At 39.7% G+C, this 16770-nt stretch overlaps 1 protein-coding gene and 1 pseudogene across 1 annotated transcript; both read left to right on the top strand.

Moving 5' to 3' along the window:
• The first annotated feature begins 12234 nt into the window (after positions 1–12234).
• On the top strand, positions 12235–12585 carry LOC116123781 (uncharacterized mitochondrial protein AtMg00810-like). Its single transcript, XM_031409512.1, has one exon. The coding sequence runs from the start codon at positions 12235–12237 to the stop codon at positions 12583–12585; it is 351 nt and encodes a 116-aa protein (XP_031265372.1).
• A 967-nt stretch (positions 12586–13552) lies between these two features.
• Positions 13553–14592, top strand: LOC116123780 (annotated as a pseudogene).
• Positions 14593–16770: the final 2178 nt, after the last annotated feature.

Raw genomic sequence — 16770 nt, 5'->3', positions numbered from 1 at the left:
GTGTTCGAACTCGACTCGGTTAACGAAACGAGTTCGAGTCGAGTCGAGTCGAGCCTTATCGAGCCGAGCTCTAAACGAGCTTTTACTCAGCTGAGCCGGCTCGGCTCGTTTACAGCCCTAGGTGGAATGAACAGGCCCAACAAGCCTTTGATAACCTGAAAAATCCCATGTCATCCATTCCTGTGCTGGCTATACCTGATTTCAGTCTCCCTTTTGAAGTCCACACCGACGCATCGGGCCAAGGATTGGGAGCTGTCTTACTTCAGAACCAGCGTCCCATAGCATTCATCAGCAAGAAATTTTCCCATCAGTCAAAGCAAAAACCAGTATATGAAAGAGAGTTAATGGCTATAGTGTTCGCAGTTCAAAAATGGAGTCACTACCTCAGCGGACAAAAGTTTACTATCAAAACGGACCAGCGCAGTTTGCAGTTCTTGACTGATCAGAGGGTGAAAGCACCTGAACAGCAAAAATGGCTTTCTAAGCTTCTCGGGTACTCGTTTGAGATTGTGTATCAACCAGGTAGTTCAAACCACGTGGCTGATGCCCTCTCCTGCAGAGAAGACATGGAATTCACTGCTGTCTCGGTAGTTACCTTCTCAGAATTCATTGATCTGGCAGCTGAAGCACAGCAAGATGCGAAGCTTCGAATTGTCATCCAAGATTTGCTTTTCGATCCCCAGAGTCACCCAAATTACAGTCTACGTCGCGGCTGTCTGCTCTACAAAAATAGGTTGGTGGTTCCTAGATCTTCTAAATTTATTTCGTGGTTGTTAGAGGAATTCCACAACAATCCTGCCAATGGCCATTCTGGATTTTTTAGAACTTACAAACGAGTGACGAATCTGGTTTTTTGGGAAGGAATTAAAAGAGATGTTCAGACTTTTGTTCAACAATGCTCCACCTGTCAACTGAATAAACATTCAACTCTTAAGCCTACAGGTCTTCTCCAACCTTTACCCATTCCCACCCAAGTATTCGAAGACATTAGTATGGATTTTATCGGGGGGCTGTCCAAAGCCAAAGGATACGACACGATATTGGTAGTGGTGGATCGATTAACTAAGTATGGTCACTTCCTCCCCTTATGTCACTCATATACGACCAAGGAAGTGGCTGATCTGTTTGTTTCGGAGGTTGTCCACCTGCATGGGTTTCCAAACTCAATTGTATCCGACAGAGATCGAGTGTTTGTTAGTCAATTTTGGCAAGAATTGTTTAAGGCCGCAGGTACCAAGCTGAAATTCAGTTCCGCGTACCATCCTCGAACTGACGGCCAAACGAACCATTGTTTAAAAGCCTATCTCTGTTGTTTTTGCAGCAACCAGCCTAAACAATGGCCACAATGGGTAGCATGGGCTGAATTTTGGTATAATTCTACTTTTCATAGTGCAGCCAAGATGACACCTTTCAGAGCACTATACGGCCACAACCCGCCCATTCTTCTCCGCTTCACTGACTACCCTTCACTGGTTGAAGAAGTCAACAGCAGATGGCTGATCGTAACGCCATCTTGGACATGCTGAAAAATAACCTGAGTAATGCCCAGAACCATATGAAATCACAGGCAGATGCCCATCGTCCGAATGTTAACTTTCAACCAGGAGACCAGGTGTTTTTGAAGCTTCAGCCTTATCGCTTTACGTCCTTGACTTCTAAACTCAATGAAAAGTTGAGTCCTCGTTTTTATGGACCATTTCCCATTTTGGAAAAAATTGGATAGGTTGCATATAAGCTGGAGCTACCTTCAACAGCCAAAATTCCCCGTTTTTCACATATCTAAGCTTAAGTGCAGTCTACACAGCTTGGTTCCTATCCAAACTCTACCACCTGGCCTGACGGAGGACATGGAGCTACAGGTTCAGCCAGAATCTATCCTGGCCATCCGCACACTAGTGAATGGCTCTCAGGAAGTCTTTATTAAGTGGAAGGATTTACCCCCATTTGAAATAACCTGGGAGTTGGCCGAGACCATCACTCTTCAATTTCCTCACTTTCACCTTGAGGACAAGGTGGCTCTTCCGGGGGGGGGGGTATTGATAGACCACCCATCAAGAAGGTTCACCAGCACAGAGGGTACAGGGTAAAAAGCCATTAACAATTTGGTTGGAATTGGAGAAGCATGCTTATGGAGAGAGACTAACACATTGAAGAAACCTGCTTGAGTGGAGAGAAGCTGGAGGCATGTGATGTAAAACCCTCTCCAGTCAAGTACCTCTGAATATCCCTCAATGAGAATCCCGGGGATACATGTTTGGAGACGAGTTGTTATTAGAAAAAGTCAACCTATGTAAGGATAATAATATAATATCTGAAACATGCATATAAAATATCATGCAGGATCCAAACATATAATTTCAAAACTTAGGAATTTATCCGTAAAATACACAATCGAAACATATTTATAGGGTGGAATATTCCAAAAGGTGTTTCACAAATTTATCATTTACATTATTTACATCAAGTAAAAACACCGAGATGACATAAATCATCTCCCCTCACGTGTAGCCCCACTGTCTCTAGATCCTTTGCTTCTAGTCTACCTTTAAAGCAATCAACAATAAAAGGGTGAGCCCTAATCACTCAGAGGAATGATCCATTTCATTCTAAATATGCTATTTGACCTTTATTTAAACATATTTTAATACATCACTTATCTTTTACATCTAGGATACTTCCCCATATATATATTTTTTTTCCTTTCTATTTCATATGTCTTTCATCATTTTATCCCTAGATGCATACACGTACAAATAAGATGTAAACATAGTACACGCCATTACTGTCATGATATAACATCTAGTATCTCATCTAACATGAGTAAATCACTCATGATATAAATAACATCATAACTCGTGTAGTGCAACTAAATGCATATGAAGCATTTAATGTGTAGCCGATCGAACTTTCTTACATCTTAAGCACTTCATATCATCTAGTCTCAAATTATCTAGAGCTCATATCATCGAGAGCTGCTTACGCGTTATTTGACATCTAAAGCATATTTCATCTTTCCTCAATCGGTAAGACGAGATATGCTTACGCGTTTCCCATCATGTTTATATACATCTCAACCTTATGCACGTAAATACATATTTTGGTGAGCTTAATACTATTAATTCATCTATGGACCATCCATCCATTTACATTACCTCTTGCTCACATTATCATCTTAAAATGTATTACATTGCATCTTCATGCCATTTCATAACATTAATCATGCTTGACATCATGACCATGTATATCTTTCAAAGATCTCTAACTAATGGGTAAACCTTAATACATGGCATAGTTACTATAATACATTAATAATCAATTCATAATCATAAGAATTGATCTGTAAATTTAAACTTTAATAACCAGTTTCTACTTAGGCCATTTTCAATCCATTTCTCAAACTACAGCTCGGGCATAACATAAAAGTTATAGGTCTTTGTCTTAGCTTTCTAATGCTTCAAGAATCTCTCATTTCAAATTTTATAACTCAGTTATGGTCGAAATTGAAGCAGTTTAACATAACCCCTAAGCTTACAAAATCCGAATTTTTCATTAACTATGCCACACTCAATTCCTATTCAATTAACCATAGGTCAACTTATGGATCAAATAAACCCCCCTTAATATTCTTTAACATCTTAAGGAAGTGTAAAATCTCATTTCCATAATCAAGCCATTATTGCTATAACATTGTAAGCTAATGCAAACAACACATCAACACTTCTAATAGCAACCATTCAACACCATGTGGCCTCCAATACTACAATTTTTGCCACAATCAGTATCCACACTTCATTTTCTTCAATCAAACATCACAACTCATAAAACATAAAGAGCAATAACTTCATGTATAATGAATTCAAGGCAATAAGTAGAATAAATGAGTTCAACTACACTTGCCATCAACTAATTCTATGCCTTAAAGCCTTAATTTAAGGTTTCATAAAAATCTACAAACCCTAGCATAAACCCTAAAGTCATGGGAGGTTCTTCCTTACCTTTTTAAAGACTTCCTCCAACAAATCCTTTGCCTTTGACTTCTTTTACACCTTAATCCTACATATATAACATTATACCTCAACATCTACTTCAAATCTTCAAATCACATCAAAACTAAAGTTTTTAATCCTTACCTTAAACCCTTCAAATTGAAGATCCAAGGCTCCTATCTTGTTCTCCTTGAAAAATTATGCAAAACTCCTTGAAAACCTAGAGAAAGAAAGCTTGTTTCATGGAAGATTTGAGAGAAAATGGAAGAAATGTTGAAGAAAGGCTCTCTCCTTTGGCTTGAACGAATTTCATCTCATTTATAGGAAAATATTTCATTTATTTTCCAAAATTATGCAATTGGCCCAATTATTTTAATTGTATAACTCATAAGTCCTTAATTCTTCATATAAGGGCATTTTGGTCATTTCACACTAGACATAATTATTACTTATTTAATGCCATTAAATGCAATGAAGCCTACTCATCCTTGACTTTTTCAATGCTTATCCATAGGCAAAATGACCATGTCACCCCTAATGCCGTTCTATGGATAATTGATTCATACCGTTCCAAATGAATCGACTATTTTGCCTTTAGTTATGTTTTATGCTTTTTAACATAAAATTAACATCTAAATGACTATTTTGAGTTAGGAACATACCTTTGACATCTTGGGTATTACATGTGACGTGTGAACGAATTAGCTAGAAGGGAATAAAAGTTGTTAGTTGATTCATGTATAAAAGGGAGAGCCTTTGGTTGAAAAGTCAAGATTTTGTAAAGTGTGAATCAGGGAGGTCCCCAGCTCCTCGAACTGCTGGGATTTATCTGCTGTTGTTTTCTTTCATTTCATTACCTGGAGTATTGCTCTGTTATTTACCATTTTCAGTTCTTAATATCAATCTGATTAAATCCATCCAAATCTGTCTTGTGAAAACACTTGAGAATTGGTTGCTTGTTGTTTGTTAATCCTAGGGTTTTATCACATTCAAACTTCCAGTCAAAAAAACATTGTTTACATCAAGCTATTTGACATCCGAATGATTCATCACAACTAAGCTTAAAATCACTCTTACTGCAGAAGCCTTTACAATAGGACTAAAGGCCTCAGTAAAATCAACTCCAACAGTTTGATGGCACCCTTTCGCTACACACATGGCCTTGTTTTTACCAATGGTGCCATCATGTTTGTGTTTTATTCTAAATACCCACTTACATCCTATAGGATTTATGCCTGTTGTTCTTGGAAAACCAATTTCCAAGTCTTGTTCTGGAAAATAGCCTCATACTCTTCCTCTATGGCTATTTTCCACTTAGCAATCTGTAATGCTTCAGTCACAAAAGTAGGAAGCTCACATGGGGACTATGTAGATGTAATGATGTATAGTTTTGGCGTAAAGATGCCAGATTTGGTTCTGGTGGTCATGAGATGTGTGGGAAATAATTTTGGTGGTGAGTGCTCAGATAAATCAGCTAGTGAAGGAGAATAATGCAGATGTTAGGAAGGTGGAGAAGAATTATGCTATTGAGGAGAGTTAATATGTATAGGATAATTAATCAAAGAAAGGGAATTGTGCCAATGAGAGGTTGTTGATAAAGGTGAGGAAATACGTATAGGAGAGGTATTTATGCAATAAATCATGCTCTTGAGGAACTTGAAGAGTAGAAACTGCAGATAAAGTAGAAGACTAGACATAAGATGCAGTAGAAGTAAATGGAACAAAGTGCTTGAAATTAAAGAACTGAGTAAGACGGTTATCAATTAAGAAATTCAGTAGAATAGGGAAATTCATTTTAATTAAAGGCTGTATTAATGGCAATGTATATTTTACTAGATAGATGAAGGACACAAATAACCCTTATGCTTCAAACTATAACCAACGAAAAGACATTTAGCAGTCTGGGCTTGTTGAGGCTTTCTTTGTATGTAGTTATGCGAGATAGTAAAGACCGGAACAACCCAGTTCCATTACAGGCCTGTTCTTCAGCGTTATCGAGGGTTTGTGCAGCTACACGAACTTATATACCTGGAGAAAATTTCTAAGTGTGTTCGATAATTTTGGCTAGTCACAGTTTTCTCCTTGGCTTCCTTCATCGTATCTTGCTGGGTCCAGTACATATGCCAAATAGGACTAGTGAGTAGTTCTACTTAAATGGGGTTTCAAAGTCTGAATTCAAAGCAGTCATAGTATTATGAAGTTGACGCTGCCATAGAAAAATACTACTTGGTGGAGCTTGGAGTGGAGAATCACTGCTCGAGAACAAGGGAACGACGGAAGTGAGTTTGGTTCTCCGGCTGGACGCGACACTTCAGAAATTGATTCAATGAGGTCTATTGGCAAACTGTCATGAGGAGAGACTATGTCAACCAAGAGACAGCAACAAGACTTCTTTATCAGCTCCTAAACCTTTAGCATAGAATAATAATAAGCTAAGGGGGCGTGATGAGCTGGTTAACAAATCAAAATCTTTAATCTTTAAACTATACCAACATATATTTCTAACTATATCAATACATCTTGATTGGATCTTCCTTGTTATAAGCCATAAAATACACTCAAAGCACGTGATGATTGGTTACCAAATCAAAATCCTTATTTCGTTGATATTTCAATGTTCTTATTTCATAACCAACACGTGATGAGTATTAAGGAATAACATTTTATTATAACATTTCATCAATTCAATATACATATTGCAATAGTATTCTTACATGGTATCAGAGCAATAACTTCCGCACGTGTCCCTAAACTTTGAAAATTTATAGGGTTTCATCTTTTTCTTCTAACAATCGCCACCCCTTAACTTTGCAATCTTACAAAGTCACCCCTGTGAGCATCTGGCAACGACACAGCCTAACGCCGCTCACCATGACTCTTCGGCTTTCATTAGCTCTGACGACGATTCATCTTCCTGACATCGATCTGCCTCATCTTGTCACGCTTCAACCATCAGCCGATTATCACCATGATGTTTAATCTTCTCCGACATCTCTTCGCATTCTCAGTCATGACAATTCGTCTTCTCTGGCGTCTCCTTGCATTATTGGTCGCAACCATTCACTCTTTCGGCTAATCTTAGCCTAAGTTGTTACTTCTTTTCCTCCTGATCCTGACACTCCTCGATTGCGAACTGACCTGTTTTGCTGCCAACCTGTTTCCCGGATTGCAAGCAGCCCTATTTTTCGATCAGTTCGTTATCCCCAATAGATCAATCCTTTGTCCAGCTGAGTGCCGATTAGTCCTTTACCCAACCAATATTTTTGTCCGACGAGATTTTCCCTTAACACCCATACTTTGTGAAGTGACAGCCGCCACCTTCAAACTTTGAGAAGTGAACTGCCACCCCCAAACTTTGAGAAGAGACACCCGTACCCCTACGATCTCCAATGGCTGTTTTGACTTCACCTATTGTTGCTATGACCCCCCAGTCACTGATTCTAATGTCCTCCTCCCCACCCAAACGACGTCATCAGTTATCCAGATGTTGATTCGGCCTGCCGTCCTCATCTCTCTCCATGGGCGGCTTTTTTTTCTAGTCGTCGGGCTTCTCCTCACCCACGATGCCAGTCTAGCTTCCCCAAAGCCTCTCCTCAGTTGCCACTTGTTTCGTCTCAGATGATGCTTCCTTTTACGATCATTTCTCTTCCCTCACCACCACTGATGTCGCTACCATCTTTGCCCACCTCTGTTAACATCGACCGCTACTTCTCTTCCCTCATGGTGTGTGACATGCATTGCGCTTGGAAGTCTTAGTTCCTTGAAGTCCTTGCCATTCATTGAAAGAACCATGAAGAGGTGGCGGAAAATGTTGATTGGAAGCATGTAAACAAGACATGCATGTACAGATATGGATTAATAGGATTCAAAAACCGTAAATAAAGCATAAAAAACATTATACTTTCTCCTAATGCTTAGGTTTGATGAAGCCAAGATTCAAAAATATGAATCCTACACACTTTAACACCACCTTGAGAAAATGAGAGAGTGGCCAAACCTAAGAGAGAGAGCTTGTTTTTCTTTTGAGTGAACAAAATGAACACTTGACCTAAAATGCAACCACTTGCATTTATATATACATGGGTTATTTTGTAATTACTGGTTTTTCACTTGCATGCCCCAATAAAATCTTATTCTAAAAGGACCCCAAGCATTTATTAATTTTCCATTTGAATAATCAATATTATTCAAGGCCCCATGTAAACTAAACTAATTTACATTAACAACCCATAAGTTTACCCTTTTGCCGTTTAACTATTAAAATATTATTTTAGTTCATCTCATTTATCTTAACGCTTTAAGACATAATAATTAAATACAATTAATTATTGCTTGACCATTTTAACCTTTAAAATGTCACAAATAATTTTCTATGTAACTATTACCACAGAAATCCTGTCATTACCCTCGGAAGGTGCTAGCCCTCTTCGGATAATCATTTTTCTCTCTTATCCTTCTCTAACTTCTCAAAGCTATTGGCCATGTAGGTCCACCGTGGATTAGCCATGAGCTAGTTCTGGATGAATCTGAAAACCTATCCGGAGGCCCAACAACTATGGTAAGCATCTAGCAATGTGCCATAGTCCCTAAACCACGATGAAGAAATACTTCATCAAACCCTTTTCAGATCATATGTACCATGCAGGTAAAGTCCCTCCATTGATATATCCTGATCGAGTACGGATTCATGCAACGTCAAAATCCTAAACTCGATGTTCTACCAAATCGTCGATCAATATATCCGGAACTTGTCATCACGAACTTGCTTTCGTATGACTAATAATAGACTCTGGCCATAGATTCTGATTTTTGACATTTATCGACATTCGTCCAGGAACTCGAATCCGAATGGAGTCAGCGGTACTCCTGATCCTATATTTCCGAGTCAATGGATCCCTTCTTGACCATCGTTCATTTCCACATATGAATAACACATGACCAAATAGGCTTTATCATAGGAAACATGACTAGTCTTGTACTTATGCACCGTATGAACCATACGCATCCGTATCAGATCTGACCATAATGTCTCAAGTCAAAGGACTACATCGTGCACTGATATAACCAAACGATAAATCATTAACTACATGCTTTTCCAAGTGATTTGTTGTTATTCGGTCACGTTCAAAAAATAGTTCACCAACCGTTAATCCATACTAATGCTCCAGTAATATGACTATCATCATCATCCGTACTTATATCAACTCATGATATCTTTCGGAAGCATCCAGTATGCCTACTATGCAATATAGTTGCCCAAATTATATTGCTCGTAGGGAACCTTTTGATAAATTCATTTACCGATTAAATGAATCACCTGGATAATTCATATACATACTTTATTTTAAATGCATGACTGAATAAAGGAAGCAATTTATATATATGAATTGAAGAATTCTTTCTTCTATTATTTATGATATATTGATACAAGACAAAATGCTCTGAAACCGACAAGACGAATGGTTTCTAGGGCATACACTAACATTCAAGACCTGTAGTCCCCTATTGCAAGTGATGCGCATCGTCTTGCACCATTTTCTTCTTGACGGTACTTCTAACCTAGCTCACTCTCATTAGTTGAGGGCTGATCGCTTGGTCTTGACTTGGATCAAGTCCACTGTCTCACCTTCCATTGTCCAATGCTTGTTATTATCGTGCACCATTGCTACTGAAGCATGGGCCCTTCTTGACCGATGATTGAACACTCTCTCCAGAATTCATCTTCGGTCTACTTGTGCCAGGTTGTGTACTCTTCGAAAGACTACCGATCAGATGACGGTTGATTATCTCATTGAAGCCAAGTACGTTTCTGACTCGTTTGTCATAACTGGCTCTTCGATTCCATATTCCAACTTGGTTGAGTATGTTGTGGATGGATTGGGTCTTGAGTGCCAGGGATTCATCACCTCTCTGCATCTTTGGACCTCTACCACATTTGATGACTTGCATGATCTCCCGGTTCAAGAAGAACGCCTTCAACAAGAGCACTCGAGTTTATCCACTCAAGCTATGGCTACGGTTGTTGCTCACAACTTGTCACAATCATCTGGGTCATCTGGCTTTTCTTCCAATAGGCGCAACTCACAATCTTGCAATCATGGTAATCGCGGGCGTGACCGTAGTGCTCAGTCCTCTCCTCGATAACCACCCCCACCCTCGTTTCAGCCTACTTTGTTGTCCACTCTAACAGGTGTTCTTTCTCAAGGTACTTGTCAAATTTGCGACAAACATGGGTACTTCGCTCGTGTTTGTCCTCAACACATAAATTTTTCCTACTCTACGGATATTGTTGCCATGCTCTTTACTACTATGTCAGTGTGTGATCCCTTTGACTTCAATTGGGTTCTTGATTTTGGAGCCACACACTACATGACACCTAATGTCTCTACTCTGTCCTCTCCTTAGCCTCATAATGGTATGTCTTCCGTTGTTGTTGGGAATGGTCAGTCTCTATCCATTACTCATAAGGGTTTAGTGTGTCTATGAGAGTCCCTTGGTTCTCGAGTTGTTTTATTTGATTTTTGTGTGTTTCGTCAGTATTTAAGAATTTGTTATCTATTAATAAATTTACTTTAGATATTGATTCCATTTGGTTTCTTGACTCGTTTGGTTTTGTGGTTAAGGCAAAACGAAAGAGTCAGATTCTTCTCTTTGGTTGCAATAGTAATGGGCTCCATCCATTAACGTTTCCAGTTATCGTCGCTCTTTCCTCTATTTGTGTTGTCTAATGTTTGGCATTGTCGTCTTGGACACCCTTCCTTTAATTTGCCGTGCTTAAGATTGTGCTTGCCTCCATGTCCAATCCTATCTGTGGTTTGCAAGGCCTCTCTGTTGTGTGCCCTCTTGGCAAAGGCTATCATTTTCCCTTTACCAAAAGAACATACACCGCTCAGGCTCTCCTCGAGTTTCTTCATCTTGATATTTGGGGTCCTACTCCTATCCCATCATTGTCCACCTTTAAATATTACTTATCCATTGTAGACGACTTCAATCGGTTTACTTGGTTATTTCCTATGTTTAAAAAATTTGCTGTTATTGTGATTTTTGTTAAATTTAAATTAATGGTAGAAAAATTACTTTTGTGTCCTATTAAAATTGTGCGTTCTAATGGTGATGGTGATTTTGATAATAAATTATTTCGTTCTCTTCTTAAGTCCCACGGTATTACACATTAATTGTCATGCCCTTATACCCCCGCCCAAAAACGTGTTGTTGAGCGGAAACACCATGACATAGTGGAAAAATGGCTCTACATTTTATTACAAGGTAACATGCTACCATCCTTTTGGGTGGAGGCATTTTTTACTATTGTTTTTTTTATTAATAAGTTACCCACACCATTGTTGAATAATTGTTGTCCCTTGGAAGTCCTTTTTTGGCATCCTCCTGACCATGGCTTCTTACAAACTTTGGTTGTGCATGTTATTCACTATTCACTCTGATCACTACACACAAACTAGCCCCATGCTCTGCTCTCTGCATTTTCCTAGGGTATGACTTGTTGCATTGCTGGTATCGTTGCCTCCATATACCCATTGGTCGTGTTTACATTTCTCGCCATGTGGTGTTTCATGAGATAACATTTCCTTGTTATGCTACTGCTACCACTTCATTGCCACAACCTTTGGACTTTCGACCTTTGCCTATTCCATCCATGGCTGTCCAAGTCTCCGATGTTCTTGACTTTGGCCTTGATTCACAATTTGCTCCAGTCATTGATACACCGCCACCCTCGGTCAATGTAGATCCCTCCATCGATTCCCTTTAGTCATCTCCCTGCCCGAGCATTGTTTCTTCAACCAGTTTGGTTTTGTCCTCCCCGAGCTCTCTGTCTTAATTAGACTCCACTAGTCTCCCTCAATCACTATTAGCTAGTTCTTTATCCCCTTCCTCTGGGGATTCAACATCCTCCCTTTTGACATCCACGAATTCTGTGCCTGACAGATCTATGACACCACCTCCACCTCTTCGTCAAAGGTACCATAACATCAATGCTATCATGGCCTCATCACTTCATGTGCTTCCATGCACTCTTACTGCTGAGACTTTGGATCCTATGCTACATGAACCTTCACCCTTCAAGCAAGCACAACCTGTCCCTCATTAACGTCAGGCAATGTGTGAAGAGTATGATGCGCTTCTACGGATTATTACTTTGGTTCTCTTGGTTTCTTCTTGGCATGGGAGTTGTCTGGGAGCTTACTCTTCTATACCTATCTTCGCGTCGTTATGTGGTGGATTTACATAGATGCTTGAGCTTGACTCATGCGCTCCTTGTGCCACACACTTTGGATCCTCGAAATCGTCATTGTCCACCGATGATGGTCTGTTTCAGGATATCACTCTCTATCGCAGTATGGTTGGTGGTCTTCAATATCTCACTCTCACTCGGCCTGACATTGCTTTTGCTGTGAATCAAGTTACTCAAAGATGGTCTGCTCCCACTCATCGCTACCTTAAGGGTATTCTATTATGTGGTCTCACTTTTCATCGTGACCTTGGTCTTCATCTACTAGCCTATTCTAATGCTGATGGGCGATTGATGTCGCCACCTGTAGCTCTATCACTAGCGATTGTGTTTTTCTTGGTCGCAATTTGATTTCTTGGACTACCAAGAAGCAATCTACTATGTCTTGCTTTAGTGTTGAGTCCAAGTATTGTGGTCTTGCTCATGTTACTGTCAACATTTGTTGGTTTTGTTATCTGTTGCGTGAGCTGACATTCCTCTACACTCTTCTCCCCTACTCCTTTGCGACAATTAGTATGCCCTTCCTATGGCTACCAATTCTATCTTTCATGCTTGCACTCACCATATCGACGTCAATCTTTCACTTCATTTGTGAGTTGGTTGCCCGTGGGGCTCTTCGTCTTCGCCATGTTTCTACCAACTTTCAACTGGTGAACATTTTCACCAAGGGCCTATCTTGTGAGCGTTTTCAGTTGCTGTATTTCCAAGTGCATCTCCGTGATCTACCACTCCAATTGCGGGGGAGTATTAAGGAATAACATTTTATTGTAATGTTTCATCAATTCAATCTACACATTTCACTAGTATTCTTACAGTGAGAAGGTTAGCAAATCAAAATCCTCATTTGGTTGATAAACTCGAAGCACATGATAAGCTGGTTAGCAGATTCTTTAATCTTTAAACTATACCGACTCATATTTCTAATAGCAAGATACATCTTGATTGGATCTTCCTTGTTATAAGCCATATACACTCAAGGCACACGATGAGCTGGTTAGCAAATCGAAATACTCATTTGACTGATATTTTAATGTTCTTGTTTTAAAAGTCAGTGTTCATCTAATCATCTTGATTTCCTAACTCCCATTTTACTATAAGATAAGTTAAAGTTGATAGCAATAAAAAATGAAAAAGAAGATAAAAGCTGAAATAGCAACTTGTGCTGACATGTTCCCTGAACCGAATGGATACGTTATAATTAAATATATATATTGCTTCACAATTTCTGTTCAGACATCTAAACTTCTGCCTATAAAATAAAGCCATCTAAGCCATTGCATCATCACCTTTTCTGAAGGAAAGCTCATAAATCAGAGAGATGATATCCAACAGTCCACTCTTGATCAAATTCTTCACAATACAATGTCTGATGGTTCTTTGTGTCTCACAGGGTTTTGATTTTTTCTACTTCATACAACAGGTAAACGAAATTGTTTCAAAAGAGATATAACTGGTATACCTATATATATATATATATATATATATATATCTTATCTGAAGATATTCTAATTCATTTATCCTTCTGATTCAGTGGCCAGGATCATATTGTGATACCAAGCAAAGTTGTTGCTATCCAAAAACAGAAAAACCGGCAACAAATTTCACCATTCATGTGCTTCGGCCAAACGACCTCTTGAACTCCGAGCCATCGTACTGCAAATCAAAAAATCCTTACAAAGAATCCAAGGTATTGGGATCCTCAGATAAAATCAATAATATTACAACCACATATATTGCAATGGAATGTTATAGAAAATGCATCAATTAATGGTGTTCACACCTATTTTATAAGTATATTAATTAAATTACTTGGCTGATCTGCAAAAGATCTCAGACCTCATCAAAAGATTGAAAATTAGTTGGCCAACGCTGGCATGCCCGGGTGGTAGTGGCTCAAAGTTATGGTCTAATGAATGGAAAAAATATGGAACATGCTCAGAGTCGGTCCTTGACCAGCACGCCTACTTCAAAGCAGCTCTCGACCTCAAGGACAAGAAAGATCTTTTGAAAGTTCTCAAGAAATCAGGTAACCTTTTATTTCTAAATTTTTCGGCTGCTTAGTCTCATCCGAGAGTCTAATCTATATCATTCCCTTACTAGTTCACCTGAGGACAATATATATATGGTATTGCAGGAATAAAACCAAATGGAAAAGTGTACGGCTTATCCAGCATTCTAGAGAGTATTAGAGGAGTAGTTGGATATGAACCTGGAGTTAAATGCAATGTGAATGCATAAGGTATAAGGCAACTTTACCAGATTTATTTGTGCACAGATCCTTCTGGGAAAAAGTTTATTGATTGTCCAGGGCTACCTACTGGAGGCTGTCCAGCCAACATCCAATTCCCTTCCTTCTAGAGATTGATATTAATATGGTCCAAGACTGGAATAACAAGATTTTAGTTTCATTATCTATCAAGGCTTGTAGCAAATTCAAGGATACATGAAATATGTCCGCACAAAAAATAAGATTAAAAAAAAAAAATCCCTTGGCAATGATCAGAAAGAGAGAAAATGCAGCATTAATGCACCGACACTGCATCTTTTTTAATTATTGATGCGTGATTTTTACACCAATTAAATGCACATGTGCAATGTTGAGTTAGCTTAGAAGACACACGTGAATGCAAGAAAAAGAGAGTAAATGCAATGAGAAAAGCGTTTTTAAGTGGTTCGGATGCTAAGGAAGCAAGTCCTACGTCCACTGTTATATTATTAATGATAGGGGTCAGGTCGCGTGAGCTGACTGACCTTCAAGTGATAGTACAAGAAAGAGACAGTTTTTGTATTACAGAGAGAATAGCCAATCAAGAGTAAAAACGAGCGAATCCCCTGAATGAGAGAGGAACTCTCAATTTATAGTGGGATGCATTGAGATAATGATTATTGGATCTATGAGTTGGCGGGATTATCCATGCAAATCCTTCTTTATGTCACATTGCCCACCTTCTAGAGTGATTTGCAAGATTTATTGTAGGGATTGGACACGTGGGATCACCACAGCTTCTGGCTGGTCTAGCGCACACCCACTCTTCTGACAGAAGCAGGCTGCGGGTGTACCCATGTTCTGACTTCTGCACGCTGACTGGGCCTTACGTCAGCCCTATATTTTTCAGGCATAACAGAAGTCCCCTAGTTTTTAAGGTTTGAGGATCGGACCTTGGAAACTATAAGTCATGCCGCGATTGGATGCTTGTGGGAAATTCTGGTGATTCCGACCTATTTGAAAATAGGTCGGCATAGCACTCTGCGCGAACACGACCTCGCCTGGCCATTGCTTGCTAAGGATGAGAGACCTGACTTCGTCAGGCGTTGCCTGTTGTGCTTTTGGTATAGATGCATTTAATGAAGCAGTCTCTGCTCTGGCAGACGTGTCATGCGCGTGGTAAGTTCCAACCAGGCACATTAAATGCATTGTGTGCTGACACGATACCCTTTATCAGAACATTAAATGTGTGACATGCTGAAACGATGCCCCTTATCTGAGCATTAAATGCAGATTGGGGCGCAATTAATGCTGAGAAAGAAAGAGTGCCGTCGCTTGAGTTTTTCAACGGAAAAGATGAAGATTTGATTTTCTTCAATTGTGAAGCTCACTCTTCCTCCCTGATCTGTGACACGTGGCCGTGATCAACGGTAAGAAATTTTTACCGCCCAAACATTGTTTTGATTCCGAGAAAAACAAATGTCGTTTTACGTGCTATAAAAACTCATATCTTTCTCAGGCAATGTCACCACACTTGTCTTTTTCACAGAGAGCAAGAGATTTTCGCAAGTTTGGAGTCTTTGCCTTCCAAACCAGTGTTTTTTCGATATTCGAAGCAGAAGCCATTTTCGTACTCCCAGAGGTAAGAATCTTTCTCTGCTTTTATTTTCTATTCCCGTGGTTGGTAAATGGCATTAGTCTTCCGGTAGCTAATCGAAGACGAGTCGCCCATGTTGGGTTCAAGCCATGAATGGCGACTCGAATCATGCTGTTAGGGTTTTCTCTAGGTTTTAGGGAGTTTGCTTCCTTCCACGTCATCGTACGAAGTAGCGTACGATGGCTAAATAACTCCCCTGCTTGTCGCTTTTGCAGACCAGTAGAATGGACCCCTCAACGACCACATCCGAGAAAGGAACCAGTTCGTCCTCGTAGGGTGCTCCAAGTGCCACTCCTGAGGTCTACTTGGTACTTACCGGGGAAGAGCTCGAGAAAGTGATAAAACAATATGGTATCGACGTGAAAGTTTTTCGCGATGTGGCCCATTCATCGAGATACCCATCAAGTGGGTTGGCCGCGATCTCCGAAGGGATCATCAAGGGTGGGGGATTGATCCCCTTTCACCCTTTTGTCAGGTTGGTCTTGGATCACTTCGGGATAGCGCCGATGCAGCTCACTCCAAACGCATATGTTATTGTTGTTGCCATGTACATCGCATGTCACGAGAACGGGCTAGGCGAGCTAACCGCGACGGAGCTCAGCTGCTCGTATTACTTGAAAAAGAGCAAGGACAAGGATTCGTATTACTTGTTCTTATCCAGGCGACCTTCTAT

The sequence above is a fragment of the Pistacia vera genome, unplaced genomic scaffold (genome assembly GCF_008641045.1).
Source record: "Pistacia vera cultivar Batoury unplaced genomic scaffold, PisVer_v2 Contig145, whole genome shotgun sequence".
Taxonomy (NCBI): domain Eukaryota; kingdom Viridiplantae; phylum Streptophyta; class Magnoliopsida; order Sapindales; family Anacardiaceae; genus Pistacia; species Pistacia vera.
This window is presented reverse-complemented; position numbering and strand designations above follow the sequence as displayed.

Excerpts from the sequence above, each read along its gene's own strand:
- LOC116123781 (XM_031409512.1), top strand. The coding sequence starts at position 12,235 with ATGCTTGAGCTTGACTCATGCGCTCCTTGTGCCACACACTTTGGATCC.